Raw genomic sequence first — 25,324 nt, 5'->3', positions numbered from 1 at the left:
GTGGAAGTAGCAAGAATGCACTGCTGGGGTGGGGGACAGCCTGCTGTTAGCTTAAGCGAACCCTGAAATGGCACCTTCAGTTTAATGGTTTAACCTGCCCTGTGGAAAACAATTAAGCTGTTCTGATTAAAACAATGGCATCTGCAATATCTAAGCAATTTCATTTTTGCTATATACTACTATATAGAATTTGGTTTTATTTTCATCCAGTATGTATGCCAAAAGCATTTTTCAGTTTTCTTGTTGGATGAAATAGAAAAACTTAAAACATATACTGTCATAGATACCGCAATTGCTAAACAAAGTTATTGTGTTACTGGATTTCTAGATTCAGCACAAGCAGTTAAACTGCACGCTTCCCTATGGCCCTTGTTCAAAATATTGGACACAGATTGTACCATAGGTTGTTCAGTTTACCGGTGTGTTAGCTGAAGAGATCCTTAAGTGGTGCCGGACTGTGGGGAACTTTCATAAAAGTTTATACGTCTCTTGCTCCCTGCCAAACATGCTGACTTTTAAAATATCTGTAACGTTGTCTTGGTTTTTCTTGGCCATCTTTTTTTAAGATAATGTCCCCCAAAAGTAAGTACAAGATAGTACCATAAATCAATAAGCAGGATACGGATCTAAGTCTGTAACAAGACCTCTATTTGATAAAAACACTAGACAGCATAGTCTTAGAACAAAAATACAGTTGCAAAATTAATACAGTTGAAATTTCTTAGAAATCCAGAGTAAAAATGGGTATATACAGGAATGCTATATGCAACCACACAGAATTCAATGAAATGTACTGGATATAATGTATGCAGCTGAGGATAGACTGTAGCCCCCATATGTTGTAGTATAAAATTAGAGATTGAAAGATCATTTATCAGTTTTGCTGATTGTGCTGAGAGGATTCAAGTGTCTTTGTAAAATGCATATTATTTCTCCAGCTGAAGCAGTGGTGTCATGTGCTTCAGAAGTCATTTATCAGCAGAGTGGAAAAAAAAACCCTGTAATAAATCAGATTTAATTTTTTTTTTGGCTTTACTGATTTAAGACTTTGTGAAATGTAGTTTGCATTAGCTATACTGTAAGGCGTTTCTCCTCTTAAAGTTGTACCTACAAAAAGATGTTCGTGCTGATACATCTGTGTCTACACTGGGACTTTGTTGTTTAAAGATGTCATAGAGATTCATTCCCTTCCCCCACCTTGCCTCTGAGTTTTTAGTTTTTCTATCTAAAAATAGTTCATGGGCTCTCTCACAGTGAAACTGCCTGGTGCTTTTTTCATTACACTGATTTTCATTTATTGTCGGTTGTGAAAGATTTTTGGCCTCTAGCATTTCTCTGTAGGCTTAGCTCTTTGCAGTTTATCATCATGCCATGAAACATTTTTATTTATTGAGATAAATTGCCAAATTTTTTAAAATACTTTTTAATTTTGCATCAACAGTGCAATCCATGCCCTGGATTTTTCACTTGGAGGTCTGGGTATCAACTTGATTTCAGTCATAAGTGTACAGAGTTTGCTGATGGCAGCCTTGTCTCAAGTGAATTTTTGTCATGTCACAAACTCAATTCAAAACTTGGAATGATTTAATAAACTTCAACATGAACAACAGTCTGTCATCTATAGAAACTAAGTCCTGATATACAGATATTGGTGTATCAACAGAACCATGTGCAAGAGATCATGTTATTTTTGGATTTAGTCAATGTAACCAGTTGCAGAATCTCAGAATTCTATTAAAAAAAAATCCTAAAAATACTCTGGGATTGAGCATGGCAATACAGGCCTTGAATAATTCGTTCATAGTTCCTAATACGGCAATAGGCTTTTAATTGTCATATGAAAAGGCGTGTATCTTTTATTTTAGGGATTAGGCCACTGCTTATTTCTACACCTGTATTGGCAATGTTAATGTTGAAGTCCTTGATAAACTTTGATTTATCTCTTTTACTCAGTTTTCTCTGTGAACTCTGCTGAGAGTTTAGTAGGAAACGTGTATGTTCATAATCTGTAGTGAGCAGTGTTGATTACTCAAATACTGTTGAATGCATAGGAACATGAGATTTGCTTTGGACCATACCTGAGGAATAACAACACAGCATCATCAAGGTGCTGTGACTCCATGCACCTGTTTTTTTTATCTTACTGGATCTGTCTCTAAGTGAGCAGTTCAGAATGCTAGATGACTGCCAATTTAAATTAATCTGTGAAACCAAACAAAAAAGGTAATAGTATTCACCAGGAGCACATGCAATAACAGGAACTGTTTGCCGAGGCTTGGGAGGAAGAAGTACACTTCCAGCTCCAATTCTTGCATCAGGACCCTCCACGCTGGATGTGCTTACTCTGAAGTACAGAACGTGCTATTGCAGCATTAATTATTGCCATTGCTCAGTATTAACATCTAGCAGCTGACTTGTACAGAATTAGTAGATAATGCTCACTCATTTTAAAGGTAAAGGTGTTACTTGAAAATGAGGTGTTTGGGGATGGGAGTCTCCTAGTGCAGGAGGCTTGTTTTTTTAAAAGGTCTGTGAAATTAAGTCACTGAGAATTGAGAATGTTTAACATAGGATGTTTCATTCCTATATGAACTGTGGATAATATGTGATAAAGATAGTAAGAATAATCATATGGACAGAGACATTGGAAGAAAATGTACCACAAAAAGACCGAACGTAGAAAATAAGTTGTAGTGGTAGTTCAGTAATGAAACTGTATATGATGACTTGAATGTCTGAAAATGTCAGATGCAAGAAAGGCCATCAGACACCTGTGTTTACTCAAAAATAAGCATAGACTTTTGAAACGCTTTTTTTTTTTTTTATAGGTTACTTTCCTTTCTGCAGGACTTTCTTTAAATTTAGGAAGTGATAAATGATTGTATTACTGTTAGTATGTGGAGACAGATACGCTATGCTACTAGGAAATTACATAAGCTTAAGATTGGTTTGTTATGAAAGTGTTAGGAGCACTAAAAAAACACTTTGTGATTCAAGATAGCTGGTATGATTTCATGGAAAGGAAAGTCATGACTCATTAACTGGTTAGAGTTCTTGAAAGACTGAAGAGTTTAACACAGCCTTGCTTCATTGCTCTCTTTAAGGACCAGTTAACACTACTAATATGAATCCATATTATGCCCAAGATAACATTTTTTTTTTACAGCATCCTAACTTTTGTTATTGCAATTAAATGTCATCTCTTTAAACAGCTTAAGTTGGATTGATTTTGTTGTCATACACAAGTAAATGTGTACTGCTATCCAGCTGGCTCTAGGTGCCCAGCTGCCCGAGTTGGACCAGGTGATCTCCAGAGGTCTGTTCCAGCCTCAACCATTCTGGGATTCTGGGATTCTGTTATAGACTATACTCTTAACAAATAGATTCCTATAATATTGGATACTTAATTCCATTGTCAATGAATTTAGAGGGTAAGAGCAAATTCATCAGAATGCTAGTTTTGTCATAGGGTGGTGAGGGAACAAAGTATTTCCTTTTTAGAACTTCCAAAACATTTCTTGCATCTCATTGTATGCTTAAATCTTACAGTTTTATACAATGCAAAATATTGGTGATATTAGTGATACTTTCTTTACTGTCATAACTCTTTGCACTTCATCTACTAGCCTGAGGTTTGTAGTAGGTAATACCATGTTCTTAGAATTTTCATCAGCAGTAAAGATTTTGGTCTCAGCCTTACTGTTGAAAAATAAGGTCATTGTTCATTCTAGTTCTGCTACTTTCATGTAGAAGTTACATAGATGATTCAACCGCAAATTTTTATAGTTGTATAGAATTGTTTTAGTGCAAAGTTTTTTGTACTGGGGAGCCCTCACTGTTTTGAGAAAAGTTTGTAAATTCCCAGCATATCAAGCGTCCTTGTTTGTATATAAGGCATCTGGCCAGTTTCCACAGCCTGAGAAGGATTCCCAGTAATATTCTGTGTTCTTTCAAGTTGGGTTTGGTGGGTTCTTTTGATGTGAAGTTTAGGTAAAATCTAAGTAAAATGTTCATTGACTTACCTGAAGCTACCACTACTTGAAGCCTCCTTTCCACACCTCTGTCTTGGGCCTAATGCAAGACCCCCATCTCTCTTTCCAAGCTTTTTTTGGTTTCTCTCCTAGCTCTTTAAAGGGAATACCTGGCTGTTTCCCAGCTGGGTCTGATAGTAACAGAGTTAGCAAGTCACAGGTCCTTGGCCCATCATGTTAAACATAGTTATGACTTGGCAGATAGCAATGCAGTGTTGGTATTTTTGAGCTTGATATATTTTAACCCCATTTAATCTGTAATTTACAAAAAAATCTCGTTATTACAGGAAGTGTGAGAGATGCAGGCTAAGGTGTATGGACTTTTTTTTTTTTTTTAAACTTAATTTTAGTTAGACAACTCATTTCTAAGTCCTGAGACTTCAGAAAAGTAATAATTTTCAGTTTCTGAAAATGCTATTAAGTCTTTTTATGTGATGCAAATGAATTTTTCGATCTTTTCCATATTCATTCACATAGAACCCATGAATGTTAACAGTTTTTGCAAACTGTAAAAGAGCACTTTATTTATCTAATTATCCTTCAAATTGTAAGCAGAACACCAGACTTAAATATTCATAGACTAGTTATGCTGCGTGTAGGGGGTGTTAAAGCAAAAGCATGTTCTCTCTCTGTAGCTTCACTCTTGCAGCTGACAGAGCTACTTATTTCAGGTCAGACCCTGATATCTGGTATCATTAACCTTCTTTCCTACTCCGGTCTCTTCTGTTGGTAACTTAATCTTTACCACTTACACCTTCTTTTTTGGGGGGGATCAGCTGGAACCATGATGGGTAGATATATCCATCTATAACAGTGTTGTAGGCTGTAGTACTTTCGATGTTGCCTGTGCTTTTTTTCTCAAGCTTTTTTCCTTGGCTTGGCCTGCTTGTGACTTTAGCCTGGAATTAATTTATTTATAGGCAGTCCTGCATGCTGAAGGGGAGGAGGCTAGTTATCCAGGTGATTATTTGAGGAGGTGAGGAAAAACGCATCCCTTAGTTTGGTTCAGCTGTACTCCATGCAGCAGTTCCTTCCAGCTCTCCCTTTCCACTGCTAGCCATGCTCTTAAGTTCACTGTGAGCACTCAGCATTTTCATAAGAGGAATGCTGGCCTGCAAGATAGTTTGCCTTTTACCATCAGCCAGGGTTGTCTAGGACCTGGCAGAATGAGCCAGGGAAGGAAAGGGGCAGCCTGTGCTAAGTATAATCAACAGTTCACTTCACTAGCATTTGTTCCATTGACTCATTGTAAAAAGCTACCAAAATCTTGGAGTGAGGGTGAGGGGAGACTAAACAGGAAGAAATCGAGGGTTCTAAGGAGACAATACATTTAGGCTGAGTAGCACAATGTCATCCAGAAATACAGAAGGTAGCTCTCACAAGACCAGCGTGAGAAGTAGGAGTGTGCAAGTCTCTCAGCATGCAGCTCTGCTAGAGTTGACTTAGCCCTCCTGTGTACCAAACTAAAAAGATCATTCTGTTTCTGGAATCAGCTAGCATCTCTAGATACCGTACAAATGTCTGTATAGTGCTGGTAAATTGGCTGTAAAAACCTCCAAGGAGAGATGGATGCTTAGATTTCTTCCTCCTTTAGAAAAGATATGCATATATAGGCCAAGAAAAAAGAAATATCATTCCTTATTTCCTCCCTCCTTTCCAAGTATGAAGAGCATCGTCTGTCTTCAGACTGAATGATCATCGTCTCCAATAGACAAATCCTCTATTGTAGTCTGCATTTTCTTTGCTTTTCCAGACAACAGCAACCACTGACATCTACAAATAATTAGCACTGTACCATAGATCTTGCTTCAGGGTAGGAAGCATGTGAAAATGCATGCAGAGCAATTTTTGCTGCCAGTTGACTTTCAGAGGTTACTGTAATTATTTTTCCTCTAACGTCTTCAGAGGGTTTCTTGATCAGCCAAATAACTCCATTCCACTGTAGATAATCATATTTAGCATAAGAATTTAATATCTCATTGACTTCAGAGACTGCCAAATAACAGACTAATAACTAGACCTGTTCTCTTTGTTCCATTTCTGGGAGCAAACTAGGAGGACCTAGTGAGTTATAGAGCTGCTCATAAAATGTCTAAATAAAGACATGGGTAGATGTTAAAAGAAGTATGTAAAGTTCCTGTAAAAGTATTTAAGTTCACATCCTCTTGTCTTGATGGTGCCACACTTGAAAAAAAGAGTAGCACAATTGGATTTTAGAACATTTAGCACAGCAAAATGGCCTTGAGAGATTATGTAAACATGCCAAAAAGCTTGATACAATTCTTGAATGACTTGAAGACAACTTAAATATCTTCCATTCTTTTAAGCACATTAGCTTAGGAGACAACCACTGAAGAAACAGACAGATCATTAAACTTCTCTGGATTCTGCCATTAATATCCAAAGAGAAAATTTTGTTCAGTTTTTGTGGATTTCTTGTGAGGAATGTGTCAGACCCTGAATAAGTTTCCTTACAGAAGCAATCGATTTACTAGTGTGGCTCTGAGTAAGGAAGAGCACTGAAGATTTCTGGGACGTTCATGCTGGAGAATAAAACCATGTTTGTATGTGTTCAGGGGGGTTTCATTCCCTGCAGTGAATCACAGGAGTAGAAACCTGTTAGGAAAATGGGGATGGCGGGTGCACGTGTGTGTTATTCTACATTGAGCTATAGAAAGGAAAGGAGAATGAGGTATACATCTAGGAAGAGCATGATTCCTGACAGGAGATGATGAGAGTTGAAAAAAGATAGTTTTCTTTTGAATTCTTTTTATATTTCCAGTGTAGCTATGATAGGAAGATGGATACTAGTAGTGGAAGGACCTTTTCCTAACTGACATTTTTTAATTTAGATATATGAGCAGATTTAGCATCCATGGAATGTGGAGAAATGCTCAGTGAAATGGCACTTGGTGTGAGAAACATCACTGTATTCACAAGACTCTAAAACCAGTAGACTCAATGCGACTTTTTATTGTAATGTCCATGTGAGGAGGAGCACATGGAACTGAAGGTATCCATTACTGATGTATCAGTATCTGCTACAGAGGTGTTACCTGTCTGCCACAGCTACTGAAAATATATATGAGAAGAATCAGATTGAAAAAAAAGACTGAGGCAAGAGAGGCTGGTTTTGGTCACTTTCTGCCAGCAGTGTTAGAAAGTCTCTGCATGCTTCTCAGTCAGAAAGTGGTACCAACACATGGAAAACCACCGATCTGGTTTGAGCAGCATGAGGCAGAGGGACACCAGAAAGTGTCATGTAATTGCATGACTAGGAGAAAGTAGATGCAGAGGAAATGTTTTTACCCTTTGTGGAAGAACTAGAGTTCCACATTTTTCTCATCTGTGTTCCCCGTCTCTCAGACTCTGAGAACAGTATGTTTACTTGTTCTCTGGCCATCTCCGAAGGAAAAGAAACATTCTGACTGCAAGACCTGTATTTAGTGTAAGACCTGAGTGTATCATATAGACTGACTTCAGTCTTTCTGAATCACAGGTGACCATGCATTAGATGTTGAGCTCAATAGTGTCTGAAGGAACATCTCAATGCCTGTATACTGTAAAAGCCACCCAAACCTTTCTAGTACCCTATATGTTTCCTTTACTTGCTTAGTACATAAAAAGGCAGCTTAGTAGTATATCCATTGTCTGGGGTCACTCTTGCATTGTGTTTTCTTGAGTCTATACCAGTGCAAGTGCAGGAGGATCCTTTGGAGTATGAGATCACTTTGAGTAAAGTTTTAGCTTGCTGAGGTGGTCATGCTCTGGCTTTCTCCTCTTCCCTGACACATGTTCCTTCACATGGTGGTATGGCTGTCATTCTTTGCCACCCCATGTGCCTCTGTGTGGAAAGATGCTTACTACTGATTAGGGCAGCTTGATTTACTGTGCAACATTCAGGGTAAGGTGTGATAGTTTGGAAGGGGAAACATGCTGTTTGAATATAGCATTTTATAATGTGGTACTCTTGCTGGTTTCTGAACCTGTTTTGTCATCTTTTTACAGTTTAAAATATATTCATTATTAAAAGGAGAGAAAAAAAATGACTGTGTGCTCAAATAACACATTCTTGCTTTTGGTAGCCTATGGTCTTTGTTAGGGTTATTTTTATTTTTCAGGTACAAGGAAAGTTCACTGATTAACCTGAGACCTATTTGGTTCATAAAACAAATATCCTAGTTGAGCAAGGGAAGTGTATAACTGTATCAGAAGTGCTGAAAGTTGCCTTACACAAGAAAAGACTCCAAAAGCCTAAACATTGACCTGAATTTTCTCAAAACTTTATCAGGCAGCAGAATTCTGTTTAAGAAAATGAGAAGAAACACTGTTGCATTTTCAGTGTCCTTTATTATATGTTACTACTTTTAAGTCTGGTGTTCTTATTGCTGCTGATTTTTTTTTTTTTTCCCAGAAAAGTTAAAATGCACAGAAATTGGCCAAACTTAGAAAGTAGACAGTTTTGTTAGCCTGACCTCTTTAAAATAGATGGCAGACTGGCCTTTGACTTCATTAAGGCCAGGAGTTCACCAATAATTCCTGTAAATAATAAGAGTACTGGTGGAAACTCTAGGGGAAAAGTACTCTGTGAAGGTGTAACAGTTTTGGTATTTCTATTTCTCTTTCAAACCAATCTCTTTTTAAATGTCCTTTAAAATTTTGATAACAATAACATTGACTTTTATTTTTAAAAAAAATTCTAAACCACCTGTATATTAGAAGTGACAGCTAATCTATACTTATTCAGTAAATGAAAGCAGAGGCACACTGAAGTATATGAAATATTAGGTAAATCCGTTTTCTCAGTGTTAAAATAATTTGCAGCTTTGCTTTCAGTGGCACATTTTCTGAGTGGGTTGAGCTCTCCCTAGGTAATTAATAACTCTTAAGCTGTCTGAATAGTTTCCCTTGAGTTGCATCATATAATGTGTCATATGAAAACAACTTGAGGCCTACTGTAACATGAAACTGTATAGTGCATCTTAATGTGATTTGAGGAAGATGGATGGGAAGGAAATTATTTCTTATTCTGAGTAACAAACAGCTGTTCTTTTATTTGAAAAGAATTTAAAATACCCTTTATAGACAGAGATTGGTAGATTGTTTGTTAGATATTTCCCCTTCTCCCATTGTACCCGCCAAGTTAGGCAAAAACTGAGAATCAAAAATACAATATTTTGATGTAGAAATATTGAGAATAATGTGGAGATTTTTTGTATTTGGTCACCTGAGCTTTACTTTTTTATTCATAATGAATCTCGGTTTAAATCCCTTAGTAAACACGAAAAGGTTAAGATTTCAGTGTCCCCATCAACGTAGTACTAAATAAATCATTATCCACCATAGGAAAATTGTTTAAACTAACTCCTTGAGCTCTGGTCACCAAATTATTGTAACATTGTCATGTTACAAGTGACATATACCAGGTAATGGTATATGTCAGCTGGAAAAGGTATGTCTTGCCATAAACTCTAAACATCTCTCACTTCACTCTCAGGAAATGTAAGTTGGCTCATCTTTCTCTTCTTGGAAGATATTCAGCAAGCTGGAGGCTTCATTGATACTTGTAAATACGGAAGTTTATCATATACTGTAGTGTATTCTCATTTGATATGGAACAATTAGAGTTCATAAGATTTAAAAATAGATGCTGCTTTTCCATTAGTTCTTTTTTTAAAAATAAAAACAAAAGGTAAATAAAGGATTGCCTTACTAAATTTGATATGGGTAACTCAATACTGCTTTACAAAGATAGAACTAAAACTGTTTATAGCACAGTGAATACACAGTTAATTCATTCATAATTACCTCTTTTAGCATGGTAGCAGTAGGAGAACCAGCTGATATCTTAATTTCAGAATTTTTCAGGACTTTTGAGGAAATGAATAAGCAAATATTTTGCCAAAAATCAGTCTATACTTGATCATTACAAACTGTGGAAGGTGTGCATAAATACAGTTGTAAAGTTCATGCAAAATTCCAGTAACTGCTGTTCTAGTAACCTCATAATGCACAATCTGTGCTGTGCTTGGGCCACAGAACCTGTTTTTAGGAAGAATTTTGGCTACATTTAATCCAGTAAAAAAGAGGAGAATGCAACAAAAGCCTTTGCAACTTTGAGTATACATATGCTTTGATAGAATGGCTCATGGTTTTTGCAGGAATGTCAGTGTGTATTTATTAACATTCTGGATGCATCTGCCTGATGCTTCAACATGTGGAACATTAAGAGATACCTGAATGTCTGGATTTGTAATGTATATATATACGATCTAAAACCTTATATTGTTAGGGATTTTCCTTCTTGTTATCTTTGGTCTCCTCAATCTGCCAGCTGGAATCTCTGTAATTTACCGTATACCTCAATCCAGCAGACTAGGGTGGTGTAAATTCAAGCTTGTGTATTCAGTTCATGTGCTTCAATTCCTGCTATTGTTTTCAGCAGTTTCCACCAAGGGTGTGCTTCACTTTGAGAACATAGTGCTCCATTCATCAACTTTCATTTTTTATTATATACTACTCACGATGTGGATAGAGGGAGACAATCAAACTCTAAATTCCACCTAAAGTATAATTTAGTCAGACTTTGGGCGCCTGAGTTTCAGAGAATGATTCAAATTGCCTACTCTCAAGCACCACCTAACCCCTGGTGGCACCTAAAATGAATCATTTTGGACAACATATTTTCCCTGGCATCTGGGTATAAGTTCCAGGGAAGCTCAGAAGCACCATCACTTAAGCAGCCAGACATGTAACTCACACCCGAGTTTCATTGTGACTCAAAGATGTATGGAGAGATGCCTGAATGCTGCCTGTGTTCCCAGAGGTGTCTAAGCCATTGACTGTGCTTAAATCGCACATAGTAAGCTTGGACAGCATTTAAAATTCAGTATTCTGCAAAATTTTATTTGGCTTTTCTCATATTCTGATATGAGATTTTATGTTCACATTTCTGTTCCAGCTTTTTTTTTCCCCCCATCAAATGTCATTATATATTTATTGTTTAAAACACATACATACTTTGCCTGTTGCTGAGGAGTTTTTAACTGGTCTTTACAGAATAGAATATACCATGGTAGTAATACTTAAATTTTGCTATAGTATCTTACTGATCGTCTGTACCTGAGTCACTTCAACGCTAGATGAATACTTTTTATTCTATTATGTTCACCTGAGGCTATTCAGGGAGCAAGAGCATAGGGGAAATTGTGTATAGTGGTAGATATTATGCTAGTTTTCTGAGCATTTTATCCCTTCATTTTTTTCTTTTTAGCATTCACCATCTGACTGGAAGGGTTGAGTGTTAAGTGTATACTTCAAAGCATCTTTTAATGACTTTTCGGTCACCAAGGAATGTTCATATTGTTACACAATGGGAACTCTTCTCAGAAAAAAAGATATTGCTTCTGTTATGTCTTTGGTATACAGTAGCTGTATACCAGATTTGTGCTGTTTGCTGGCTAGACACTGAAACAAGTTTCCCAGAGGGTTGTAGAAAAATTCCTGTTACTGAAGACTTTCAAAACTTAGCTGAGCAGGACTCATAGTAACCTGAGACACTTTTCAGGTTGGCCCTGCTTCGAGTAGGGGGTAAGATCCATTGGCCTTCAGAGGTACCTTCCTACCTAAATTACTTTGTCAATCTAACTGAATATATACTTGATCCAATTCTGCTTGAATCTTAGCTCTTTAGTTGACTTCATGGAAATTCATGTAATGCCCTTAGGAATTAATTTGACCTTGTCTGCTTTTCTCGTTTCTCCCAATATAGTTTTCTCTGTCAGTTTAAAGATAAGAGGAGCTAGAGTGAGCTCCCATTCTTTTCACTCTTTTTCATAATGCTGGCCCATACCTTAACTTTTGTCCTGTTTCCCAAATGGTTTGATAAACAGTTAAGGAAAGTAATTGTATATCATGTGCACTCACACACAACCAAATTTTTTTTGAGAAAATTCTGAAAGAAACACTTAACATTTTAGAAGCCTCACACTGTCATTCATTTAGATAGCTCTTAAAGTGTCAGGGAGGCTTACAGTAAAAAACAACCATGGTGGAAAAAAAAAAAAAAAAAGTGCTCCATATTTACTAGAACACCTACTATGTCCAGAAACTACTTCCGTTAGTTTTGCAGACTTATCATACCAATCACAGTTTCCCTTCCTTTCATTTGATGAAGACTTCTGATCATTTCGCTTCCACAGTTGTCTGTCCTTTGCCCATTAATGTAAACACCCCTGTGTTTCCCAATATGGAGCTTAGCTGGGAAAGTTAATTGGAGAGCTAATGATATGCTCCCACAGCCAGATATCCTGTCTAGTTTACAGCTGTAAACCTGAGATGCCATCTCCTTAGCTTGCCTGGGGTGCTGTAAACCATAGGGCTGATCCCAAGTCCACATAGTTTACTGGTGTGCAGAGATGCACTCATGTATTACTGATGCCCAATTAAGGTATTTTCTTTAGGAATCAAACATACGCTTTATGCTATAATTAAAATACAGAGTAGTATGAAATCTGAGTGCTACGAAGCCTGTCCACTTTTTCCTTGCCTTTTGACATTGAAACATCTATAGCTGTACAACAGAGCATATGGGTCCACTAACAATGTGGGAGAGCAGCCAATTTGGTCCTGGGATAAAACAGGAATCAGCTGTGGGAAATAAGCCAAAGAAGTGTGATTCCCACATCAGGGACTTAAATAGGTGTTAGTCCATAAAGAAACTCTTTGACAGGATTTAGAGAAGCCATCTTACACAGAAGGCATTTTTACTGAGATCCTAAGTTAACTGAAGTGCACTCATTTCCAGGAGAGTTGGGGGGTTATTGTCTCGTCAGCCGATGCTTTCCTCTTCTGTTTTTTTTCCATTTGTTTTGGTTTGGTTTTAATTTTTTTAATAAAGCCTTTATAGCACATTACTGTGTAATTATAATCCCATTTGTAGTTTTTTAGAACTAAACTATTTACTTCACATGATTGTGGGAAGAAAAACAGAGGAAATTTTTCTGCTACGTGGGGCCCTAAAGTTTCCTCTGTTCTGATCCAGGGAATTGCCATGTGGCTAGTTGGGCAATCCTGACAGTTTTCAGCAAACAGCAATGTTAACACTTTAGTTATTTGTGTCTTGAGTAGTGTGCATCTGTGGTTTTCACATGTCTTACCTCTGTCTTAGAAAAGAAATAATTTGAAATGCAGAAGCTTCAAAAGAAGAAAGCTGATTGCACATCCTAATTTGTTTAGTACAGAATTAGTATGTATTTAATGATTACCAAAGTCTGTGGAGTTGAGTTACAGACTAATTTCATTTTTTCTGAAATACAAACTTTGTTTGTAGAAGTGGTATTGTACTGTATTCTGTGATATAGGTAGCAAGTCAGACTTTTTTTCAGAGACGTCGACATAGGTAAGAAAGGAATAACAAAATCAAACAGCAGCAAGTCAGTTATTCAGAAATGCATTCCTTATTTTCATTCAAGCCTGCTAAAGTCCAGCTGTTCTGATGCTCAAGATGTCTGAGCTGTTGCCCATGGAGGTCACTGGATCAAATCCCCTGCTCAAAGCAGAACCAACTTGAAAGTTAGATCAGGTTATGATGAGCCCCATCCAGCTGTGTTTTGAAAGTCTCCAAGGATGGGGATTATTTCAGAAATCCTCTGGGAAACTTGTTCCAGTATCCCAAGCAGTAAATTAGGAAAAGTAGTACTTTAAAATATATTTGTGTGTGGCATTCACTTCACAGCAGTTCCTTCAGACTCCTATTTATAATATTCATATTTATAATAATAACAAATTTTTAAAAAGTTAGAACAAAAAATTCATTAATGAAATCTTCAGCCATTCTCATAAATAGACTGAACTGTACTTTTGAGAAGAGGCACTTCTGAACACTGAAGCCTGTGAATTTGTATGAGTGTGAGTGAGTGTTTGGCTCCTTTTTTTTGACAGGTATTATTTCTGTTCATTCCTTTTAAGCAGTGTTTGTGTGGATAAGAATAACAAGAAATCTTTTTTTCTTCCCTCCTGTTGTAGGCAAGTATTTCCAAATGGGCTTCCTGAAGAATACTCTCTAGTAGCTACGTTCCGTGTACGGCGAAATACCAAGAAAGAGCGTTGGTATATATGGCAAGTTTTAAATCAGTATGACACACCTGAGGTTAGAATCATCTTTAATTTATTTTTTTTCATTAAGTTTCTTTTTTTTCCCATATAATATGGCAAATACAACTTAGTGGATTTTTTGCCACTGAATGTAGCTACAGTTTATATGGAACAGACAGTCTACTCTGAAATAATTGTTGATTTATTATGGGAATGACAGAAATTTAACAAAATGTATTAAGACTGTAGACTAGGATAAGAAGGCATGTTATGATTTATAGCTGATATGTATTTACAAAGTTACACAGAAGAGTGCTTCATTATATAATTCTTGCCCCATCTATGTAGTTGAAGTATTTTTATTGTATATGGTTTATATATGTGTTTAATTCTTATACTTGTAAATTTTAAATGACCGCTTTTATTTTATTTTGCTTTCAGATCTCTGTCCTTCTGGATGGTACAAAAAAGGTTGTGGAGTATATGACCAAATCTGCTCAGGGAAATATACTGCACTACACTTTTAAGAGTCGAGAAATTTATCCATTGTTTGATCGGCAGTGGCATAAGCTTGGTATTAGCGTGCAGTTGGGGATCATTTCCCTCTATTTGGATTGTAATTTAATTGAGAGAAAACAGACTGATGAAAAATTCACCATTGACTTGCAGGGAAGGACACTGATTGCTTCTCGTGCTGCAGATGATAAGCCTGTAGATGTGAGTAGTATGAAAGGAAAACCAGATAACTTAAAATCATGTTTTAGCCACACTTTTACTAACACCTTTGTAAAGAATTATGCAGATAAAAGGTTCAAAACTGATTATTAATTTTGAGTGTGTATTCATAATTTGAAGTCCTTAAGTCTTTTTCTCTAAACAGTATTCAGTGCTGTTAACATCTGCTAAGACAAACCTTCTGTTACCAAAGTAACTGCAGAAACTCGGTCCTGGTTTCAGGAGTCTGTTTTTCTGTATTCACTTTGGAGTAAGAGCAACATAGTTACCATAGACATATTATTACTACATTTAGAGATGACTTCCAGTGGTAATTTTTTTCTTTCACTTTTTACAAGAATTATTTATAAGATTCTATCAGTCATCTGTTACAGTTTCTCCCTTTGATAAAGGGGAGACACAAAAAAATTAAGAATTACCTCTGTATCAAGATTGTATCACATTCCAGGGTGATTCAGCTATGCAGAAATAGGGGCACATTGTTCATAGTTGTCCCTCCCTTCTCCAAATGGGAGGGATTAGGAAATGGTTGGAAGTGTGTTTCCTGCAGCCTTTGGTCCAAGAATTACCCGAGGCAACTCCATAATATTCTGGGCTGTGTTCAGTCCCAGAGATGCTCTTCTCTGTTTCCTCATGCACAGAGCTCACAGCAAGTAATTTGAAAGCTCCAGGAAATGTCAGTTTGTTTTAAGTATGCTGACATCCAGTTACCAGGTTTAAAGCATCTGGCTTGGAGTTTATAGTGACCATCTGAAAGTTTCACCTATATTATGTACACTGTACAGTTCCAGATGAAAATAGCACGTTGTAACTGCAAACTAGCATTGTGGGAGGAATCAGTCCTGTGAGGCACTAAACAGTTTGGCATGGACTCAGAGCTCTTATTTCATGGGGCCAAGCTCATGCTTCATTTTATTTTCTAAGACTGAGTTCAACTTTATTTGAAATGTATGTACCATCTCCTCATTTCCAAGTAGCACACAGGAGAAGGAGCAGATTCTTTTTATCTTGTGTTGGTTGCATGGCACGGGCTGGATAATTCTGAGTGGAAGTTGTTAATTGTGATTTCGACATTTTCAGGAAGAAATTATGGGCATAAAGCTGACAAAGGCAGCGGAGTGAATCCTGTACCAACAGTCACTTTCTCAATACAAGTGCAAGGGAGAGAATAAGAAGATACAAAACAGATGCAGAAAGAGACATACAAGGGCAAGATTAGATAGTTAAAATTAGATGCTGTTCATCTCACCAATCCACCCAAAATCTCCAAAACGGAAGCTTTATGTACAGAATTTGTGATTTTTTTTTTTACTCTTCAGGTGATTCAGTGAAAGTCCAGGCAAAGCTCTGTCCAAAGTGATAGAAGATGTATATGAGAGAGAGCTTATCAAACCTTTACTCTAGTTCATTCCCAGAGAGAATTATATTCCTGAAAAGAAGGTTTGCAGAAGATGTCTAGAGCGCTAAAATGTTTATGTAATATAGCAAGGGCAGTACAGAGGGGTGCAATTTTCATAAAGATAAATCTAAAATGTAATTTACATCAAAGTAATAGACTGCATAATTTGTTCCTTAAGTGAGGAGTTGTGTAATTGTTTTGGTTTTGTCTCTTTTCAGCATTTCAGAAATACGCAGTGTTTCACAGAGAAAGTTCATTATGCCAAGATAAGAAAATGCATGCTGTAACAGATTTTTACATGTCATATTAATCTCTTTTGTATTTCTTAATAGATTGAACTTCACCGCATAACAGTTTATTGTAATCCAAAACTTGCAACAGAGGATACATGTTGTGAAATATCTGCAGACCTCGTAAGTTATTTTTTAAAATGCGAATGTTAATACCAAAGAAATTGCTTCGCTGTTTCTTACTAGAGTTGTAAAGAAATTTCAATAGAAGTGTTAGATTAATTACGTCCTAAAAATGAATCCTCTATCTGGAGTCATGGTACATTGTTTCTTGCTGCCTAACTAAATGGCATAGTGGAACTTCAGTCAAAGTCACTAGGTGTTGCTAGTTCTTTTTAAATGCATTTCTTAACATTGCTTAATATCTAATTAGTAACTGAGGAAATCTCAGAGAGTAGTAAACAAGTCACTGCGATGACCTGAGGATGGCTTCAAATAACAGAGGCCATTTCAATAACAGTTGCATCCAGTGAAGCATTACAGATGATAAACAAAGCCTGTGAAAGAGTGACAGTGGAAGGAAAGAAAAATAGGAAGGTGTTGAGGGTTTTCCCTTATTTCAATACACTAACGTGGAGGAATGTGTGGTTCATAATAGGTGAATACTTTCTTCTTTATAATGCACATGCTGAGATGTATATATTGTTTAACATAAGGGAAAACATTGATATAGTTTAGAGGGTACACTTTTCCCTTTTGTTTTGATAGACAGAATCAGTGTAAACTGGAAGATAGTAGAACTATAGAAATACTTCAAGTTGCAGGTGTGATTATTTTGCTGAATCAAGCCTATTTGGAGAAAAAAGAAATAAAGAAAAAAAAAAACCTCAGAAAATATGTTAAAATATTGGTCTGCTCGTTATAAATAGTCTGTAAGAGCAGGGTCCTCTGAGATAGTGGGCAGTACCATCACCACCCAGCCTGCAGTCAGCGAAAAAGACTCAGAGAGTGCAAAAGGATTAGTTGATTCCATGTGCAAAGACATGGGAGAAAAGGTTAGCTAGAATGGAGGGATAAAGCTGCTCAAGAACAGAGGAACAGAAAACTTTGTGGGAACTGACATCTGAAGCTCAGAAGCATGAAAGAGGCTGGATCTAATTTATCAAGGGAAATTTCAATTTTAAATAATTATTTATTGTTCAAATATATTTCAAAATATATTCCTGATAATAGTGCAGACTTTCTCTTGAATGTATAAGCTCATGGGTAAGTGAAACGAATGGATTTTTTTTTTTGTAGCTTCCACTTTGTGCACGGAAATACAATTAATTTAACAGTTGTGACACAGTAGCAAAAAAGCAAAACCAAAACAAACCCTAATTATATATGAACACAAAAAGTTCAAGGATAGGCTCTGTTAATTGCATCTGAAACATTCATTCAGCTATATAGCTAAAAGCACCATCGGTTTCATTTCTGTCATGTTGGAGATGTAAAAAATGGTGGGCTACTTGTTAATGACTTTCATATTGAAACCAGCATTACATTTTCTGATTTATTTTTTCATTACTTCCTTACCAATTGTAAGGGTTACTTTTTCAGCAATTTAAGGGAATGGATTTATCTTTGGATACAAATTTCTACACTAAGTTGTAAATCCTGTGGGAATTTCTTTGACAGAAAGCTCGCAGGAGACCTCATTACATCTTGATGAGAGCTTCTGAAATTTGTCAGGTTCTTTTGACTTGTCCTGTGGTATATCTTCAGGTTGGCTCGGCTCTCATGAGTTACAGACAGGTGAATATTGGCTTCAGTGCTTTTTGTTTGTTTCCAAACTGTGCATGCCCAAAGTCTTTTATTACAAAAGAATGACAGAATTTTCCTCTCACACGCACTCTGACATTTTGCATATCAGTATGAGACGGAGAAGTACTCTTTTTTTCCCATGGGCATTTTCTGCTTTACTACTTCTAATTACAGGAGACTTTATTCCTCTGTCTGGGCTCTTTTGGAAGAAAGAAGTGGGCCAGATCAGTTTTAACTGGCACTGATTTTAGTACAGAAGGATCACAATGTCTAGACTTCATTTTACTACAGCTTTTTCCTCTGTTTGGCAATTGTGGCTTCTCTGCAGTATGGTGTGTATAGGAGTATTAAAACAGAAAGTAACTTAAAAATAGTGTTTGGATTATGTTTATCTATTAACCAAAGTGGTCCAAAAGTCAGAAAATCTTTTTATTTTAGTGCCCACGTGAGGAGAGGTTGCTTGCTACGACTTCATCACCAGTGACTGTTCATGTCAGTAAAATATACACACTTCCAGGAATGCAACAAGAATCTGGAGAGAGATGCCACTGCTTTCCAAATAAAGTATGAGGTTTTCCTATTGCTTTTTAATGCATCATGCTGTTTAATCCTCCTAGGTATCAAAAAAACAAAAAAGTCTTTGGTATTTTTTGTAGTTATGAAGAATGTCTTACTGGTTTGTAGTGTTGTAATGTACTTACATTGTATTTCCCACTTAAGAAACAGTACGTGTTAGACTTAGTTAATTTAGAGTTGCAGGGGTCTATAAGGTTTAGTTATTCGATTACACACCGTAAAAAAAGATTCATGGTAAAAATGAAAATTATATTTAGGCATTATATGTAGTGTAAATGTTTTTACTTGAGAATAAATTATTTTCTACATAACCATTTTATTTAAATGCTTCTCCTGGGTGTGGCACTATATTTATTCTGAGTCATTTGCTTTGTTAGACTTCTGTGATAAAGACAAGGAAACCAAACAAAATACATACTTTGGATCTGCTTCTTTGTTGATTTTTGATTTCTTTTAAAACCAGGGAGAAGCAGGATTGCCAGGTGTAGCTGGTTTGCCAGGCCAGAAAGGCGATAAAGGTGAAAAGGTAAAATATCAGTTGAATCTTCTCTTTCAAATCTTTATCTTTGGCTTATCTTTCTTAAGTAAAAACTTTATGGGCTTTGTTATTCCTTAAAGGAATCTCCTTGTAACAGGTTAAATCCTTTGTCAGTCAGTCTCTGTTTCTGTATGCAGGCTTCCTGCCAGGCAGCCCTCAGCTGTTGCACTTTGGGGTCCCCTCATCAACTCCATGGAACAGGGTTTGCCTGGCTGGAAATCACATGCCTACCCAACCCTGTCATCAAGTCCTATTGCCTGTTACCCTTATCCAAAATAAAGAGGTCATGTATGTAGTCTGTGACAAGGATTTTCCCATATCATGTGTGTACGTCAGCACTGATGGACAGAATCCTGTGCGGTGGGTTCATCCTTGCAGTCATCAGTAGTGGGGTATGAATTCACTCATATGACCTCAGCACTGTATATTCTTTGACATCATTCTTACCTGAAACTTTCTTAACTGTGAAGAGAGAGGGACCTGACATTGACAAGCCCCTAGGACAGTCGAGTTGGTGCGCCTTTCCTCGGACCTATTCTGTATTTTTATTCTGTAAGACTTATCATGACATTCCTGTGTTACTTAGCTTGGGGGTTTCCTAATAATAAAGGTCAGGATAATGTATGTTTTCCCTTCACACTCTGTTCCCTAAATTTGATTGGAGAATGCTGGATTAGGACATGCCCGGAAATGTGTTTTTCTTGTTCTGATAGAGGGGACAACTTGAATAAACTATTGCAAATCGACCAGAACAACAGTAGATAGGAATTCTGAGTTCAGGGAATGCAGTATGAGAGGAAGATACCTGGAATGTCGAATGTCCCAATCCAGAGGTTAGGCTGGAGGTGTTCTAACCCATCATCCTACCTCACAGCACACTGTTTAATACATGATCTGAAATAGTTTGTGAAGACAGCCAGCACTGTTCCTAGGACTGCAGTACCTGGCTGAAATAGGTCCAATTCTGAGAGGGCTTATCCACACAGTCAGTTGAAATTAAATAAATTCCTTGATAATGTCTTTCCCCCCATCTCCTCCCCTCCAATATATATTTCACTTTTGATAGTAGTTTTGTCTTTTTCCTAGGTGGAAAAGAAAGTTCAAGGATGTTAGTTTCAGTAGCCCAGCTGAACCTAGAGGGATTGCTGGCAGTTTCCAAATTTAATCATGAATTTTTGCTGATCCCAGGTCTGAGTATATAGGACAACTGTCAGGGTTAGCCTATGTTACCAACATAAGGGGTTTCCTAGCATTTATTTGGGAAAGTGCTCTTCTGCCCCTGACATGATCCATTTAGACTATTACTGCTACTAAGATGAGAAAGGAGACTTCAGAAGTCTAATTTTTTTACCATTCAGTCTCAGCCAATTAGCAATATTTACCATGCTAAGCATAGTACCTCAAAATAAAGCATGTTGGGTGCCTGGTTACCCCCGGTTCTGTTCTCCTGATCGTTTTACAAAGAAACCCTCATTGTATTGATTCAAAAACCTTCCAACGGTCAGTTAACCCTTTCAGCTTCTATGCATCACTAATAGCAAATTGCATGAGTCTGTGTCTGACATAGTTGGTAATTACAAAGTGCAAAATTTTTGGTTTAGATGTAAAACTGAAAATTCTTAAGCTTGAGATTCATGAAAAATAAATCTTTCAAAATTTATACAAATAGATGGTGTTGGGGTAGTGGCCTACTACCTATAAATCCAAATTTGATCTGTTTATCCCCAGCCGCTCTGATACTTCACTGAATGTATAGAGCCTGAGCAGGATTATGTGCATCCAGCAGCTTAGCCTAATGATAGTAAATTGACATTTGTGAATGTCAATTCACAAAATTCAATGAATAAGTAAGTTAAAGTCAGAGGTAGTACAGCAAACAGCTAGAAAGCTGCTTAATTTAGACCGTCCTTATAATTGACCAGTACTTGCTACTTCCTAGCTTTAAGGTGGGGGTTTTTTGAGTTTTGTTTGGGGATGATGGAGGGCACGTTACTGCTGTGATTAAAAGGATGATCTCACTGTTGACCTTCGGGAGCAAATGAATACTGCCTTGAATAGTGCCTACCATGATGGAGTTGAATGCCATATTCTCTGAGGCTTTAGTACCATTTTTTCTTCGCATCTGCATTTATGCAAGTTTTTAGTAATGCTTGCCCTCAATGATGGCATTGTTACATTAATTATTAGAGGTGGAGAGGCAGCAAGATCTCAGACCATTCCAGACATGCAGGATACATGATTTATTGCCAGATTATGTAAAGAAGAGTAACAGACGGTGGTTGGATGTTTTGAATATGTTACACATGAAATAGGCAGCTTTTCGATGACTTTGCTGGCCAGTCACAAAAAAATGGGATTTCTCTAAGTTGTCTCATGGTTCTTCAGCCTATGTTTCCTACTTTGCTTGTGCTCAGCTCCTCATTTTATTGTTTTCTTTTGTTTCTAAATTATATTATTATTAGCATCCAATTAACTATATTTAAATGTCCTTGCCATGGCAGCATCCAAGTGAAAACAAGTTAATGTTAATTTTTTAGGTTCTTTCCTAGGATATTTCTGTACCTGTCTATATTGTCTCTTATTCAGCATAACATTCCTTATCCTTTCATTGTACATTGTCTCATTCCAATTTCCCATCCACAGTAATTGATGGTATGACTGGATTTACATGTCTTTTTGTTGCTATGGGATTGGCAAGAAAGACTCTACACAAATTGGTGTTAGGCTATATTCAAGCCCCCCAAAATCGCCCTTCTCTTCAGTCTAACGTAGTTATTCCCTAAAATCAGACTCTGTTTTGCCTGTTCGGGTATATCTAAGCTATCACCATACAAAGCATGATACCTGATAAGCCATTTTTAGCCATTTTGAATTTAATTGTTAGCCTGTTTCCACTTCATTCCTGCACACTTGGCTGTACTCTTGGCTCATCTCAGTACCTCTGAACGGGTTTGAGCCCAAGTCCAAAGCGTATTGTGGGCCCAAATGACTGAAGTGCCGTATTGTCACTGGAACAAGCATTCATGCAAATATTGACGCATGTCTGGCAAGCTGTCCATCTGAATGTACAGGAGCATCGCTGATCAAAATTATTCCATTTGTGTGAATGACTTTCGTGTTTGTATGCCTGGCCTTCTGTTATGGCTTTATGAGGACATTAATGAGGACAGTTTTTCACTCAACAATAGATGTATTAACTTTGGTCCTTTGGGGTGAAGAAGCTGCTCAGTTTGAAGACTGTCTCCCTTTTTGAATGACCAGACTGTTCGGTTTGGTGCCATACTCCACTTAATGTAGCAAAAACTGCCTCAAGGGCAGTAGCCCCCGTCCCTTTTGTTTCCTGTGCAAGCTTGGATCCAGGGATGGTTGCTCTGTAGGATTTTATTTGCTGGGAGATCAGCTTCTGCAGCGATCTGCAGCAAGGGACAACCTCCTGTTCTTTAATATCTGAATAATTAAGACTCAAAAAGTCACCAGGACCAACTTTGTTTACTGCTTACTGATCTCTGCCCTTGAAACAGACATTTTGGACTGCCTGATAGCTTTTTCCTGTTGGATGAAAACTGAGGCACCAGCAGTCAAGTGTACAATTTATGTTATCCCTGAATGATATGATATGCCATGTTACTGTCATGGTAGCTTCGTTCTGAGCACAGTGTATTTCACAAGTTTCAAGTGGTCACAAGTCAGGTGGAAGTCTCCTATGATTTAACACATTCTGATTGGTTCTGTAGAGCTAGGTTTCCTCTTCTGCTGAGCTCAGTGAGAAATTTGCCACATTTTCTGTTTTGAAAGCAATTTCTACTACTTCAGCATGATATATAGCTATTCAGACTCTTACAAATATATTTGCTGTTAGCAAATGTCTTTTGATCACGATGTGAAGGTCCTGTTTTGTTCTCAAGATGTAAAAATTGTTCAGAATATGGATCACAGAAATTGGAATGATTACATATATACTGAACACACAAATTAATTTCCTCTATCAAAGAGGCTAAAAAAAGTAATGGTATGTTATCTTTTTTATTTTTATTTCTCTTAAGCAAACTTAGTGCCTATGAAAAATTTTAAATTGAAATCCAAAGAGAATTAAATATTTTGGTATAATATTAAACCATTCCAAGCTGTGTTAATAGGTCTATGGTTAATGATGTAAAGTACAGCAGAGAGCAAAAAGCCAGAGGGAGAGTGCTTTCAAACACTGAAGTACCTGTTGATGTACACCGTGGAGAAATTTGTTACTATTCACGTGAGCTTCATTAATTTAAATTTTACTTAAGGACAAAGACATTTAAAAGGCTATTTTAGGATTGTTAGAGATAGATTTATGCAATATGTTGTTGCACTAGGAAAATATTTGTAATAGAATGATAAGGAAAAAAGAACTCATAGAGAACAAATGAGGTGTCGTGACTGCTCTTTCTGCCTATTTTCCTTGCTAGCCTTCCTTTCCTCCTCCTCTGTCATTCCTCTTATAACGCAGATCCACTGGATTCCACCTGAGGCATATCTATTGTGTTATGCAGCCTTGAGAATGGTTCCTTTCTGCTCCAATTTTTGTTGCAGAGGTTATTGCAGATGTTTTGTTGCAGATAGGGAATATAGATGTTTTGTTGCAGACAGGGACCTAGAAGCTGGAATACATGAAAAAGAAAAATTTGGGGCAAAATACAGCTGGCCGTCAGTAATGACAGTGTCAGGAACTGCCAGTGTACTTGGTAGACTAAAATCTTATAATGGGCGGAAGGGAACGCTCCATGCCTATGAAGTTAAGAATTTATTGGTAGTCCTACTTAACATTTTAACCATCTAATAGTCCAAGTTATCAAATTAATAAGGAAAAAATATCATTAGTAATACCTTTAATTTGTGGGTGTTTTTTGGTTTTTTTTTTAAAGTCTTAAATATGTACCTCTTTTCTGTGTTACCATATTCACCATTCCGGTATTCCATCTCAGTCCTGAGGATGGCAGTTTAAGTCCTCCTCAGGAGGGAGTGGAGAGGGTGACAGTGAGTCATCAGCACTCTGAGGTGCTCAGAGGGTTGGGGGGTGTCACCCCCTCCCCAGCTGAGGCTGGAGCAGAGGAGACAGCAGCCACTGACTCTACCACAGGGGTTAAAACAGCGACACCCAGCTCAGGCCATGGCGAGGTTGAGGCCCTGCACTGCCAGGTCGGTGCACAGCTAGGGGCTTCTACTAGAAGTAGCAGGGATGATAATTCCTGGGCTATATACTCCCTGCTTCTCCCCCAGTGCCAGGAAAACCTTGGAGTGATGCCACCTCTGGGATGAGTTTTCTTTCTCACCCTTGGCAGATTCTCCAAATTTGAATTTATTGTATTCATCAACTAAACATTCCTAATGAGGTTTTCTTTTTTTTTTTTCCCCCAGGTCTAAATACTTCTAGCACCATTTTATAATCATTAGAACTGTTTACCTGTCTGTACATCTAAGTTTTAAATTTTAGCTTACATAATTTCTTAGAGGGACTGTCTCTGACAGTGATTAGATAATGGATCTAGTATAAAGGATGATTTCTCTACAGTACCTCTTTCACCTTCCACTTTATCACTTTTGGAAACCCTGCCGGTAAACTGTCTGCTGGGAACAACTCTCTTCAGAGTGTGCTGGTATTTCTTTCTTGATAATAATACACATTTTCTTACCTGGATGTTTCTGATGCTATTGGCACACATAACTCTGCAGAGATGAAAACCGGAAAAGCTAATTTACTTAATCAAATCTTACAAAACCTAAACTGATTTTGGTTAAGGAGTGTTTTGACAACTGACATAGATTGCTCGTTTTATCTGAACTAATATGTCCCCATTGTAGACAAGAGCAATGTTATAATGCAGTCTCTAGCAGTGTGTGCTCTAGGCCACGTTAACGTCATTCTTTCTGTTTATTAAGT

At 37.2% G+C, this 25,324-nt stretch overlaps 1 protein-coding gene across 1 annotated transcript in view; it reads left to right on the top strand.

Annotated features, from left to right (window-relative positions):
* The window catches only part of COL19A1 (collagen type XIX alpha 1 chain), a 226,280-nt gene that overhangs the window by 21,048 nt on the left and 179,908 nt on the right, over positions 1–25,324 (top strand). The window contains exons 7-11 of the mRNA XM_074819814.1: positions 14,058–14,181; positions 14,568–14,843; positions 16,593–16,673; positions 18,735–18,860; positions 19,336–19,398. Coding sequence (XP_074675915.1) covers positions 14,058–14,181; positions 14,568–14,843; positions 16,593–16,673; positions 18,735–18,860; positions 19,336–19,398 — 670 coding nt within the window. The remainder of the gene's footprint in view (positions 1–14,057; positions 14,182–14,567; positions 14,844–16,592; positions 16,674–18,734; positions 18,861–19,335; positions 19,399–25,324) is intronic.

This window comes from Strix aluco, chromosome 3, assembly GCF_031877795.1.
Source record: "Strix aluco isolate bStrAlu1 chromosome 3, bStrAlu1.hap1, whole genome shotgun sequence".
NCBI classification, from domain to species: Eukaryota; Metazoa; Chordata; class Aves; order Strigiformes; family Strigidae; genus Strix; species Strix aluco.
The sequence above is the reverse complement of the archived record's forward strand: the minus strand, read 5'-3'. Positions and strand labels throughout refer to the sequence as shown.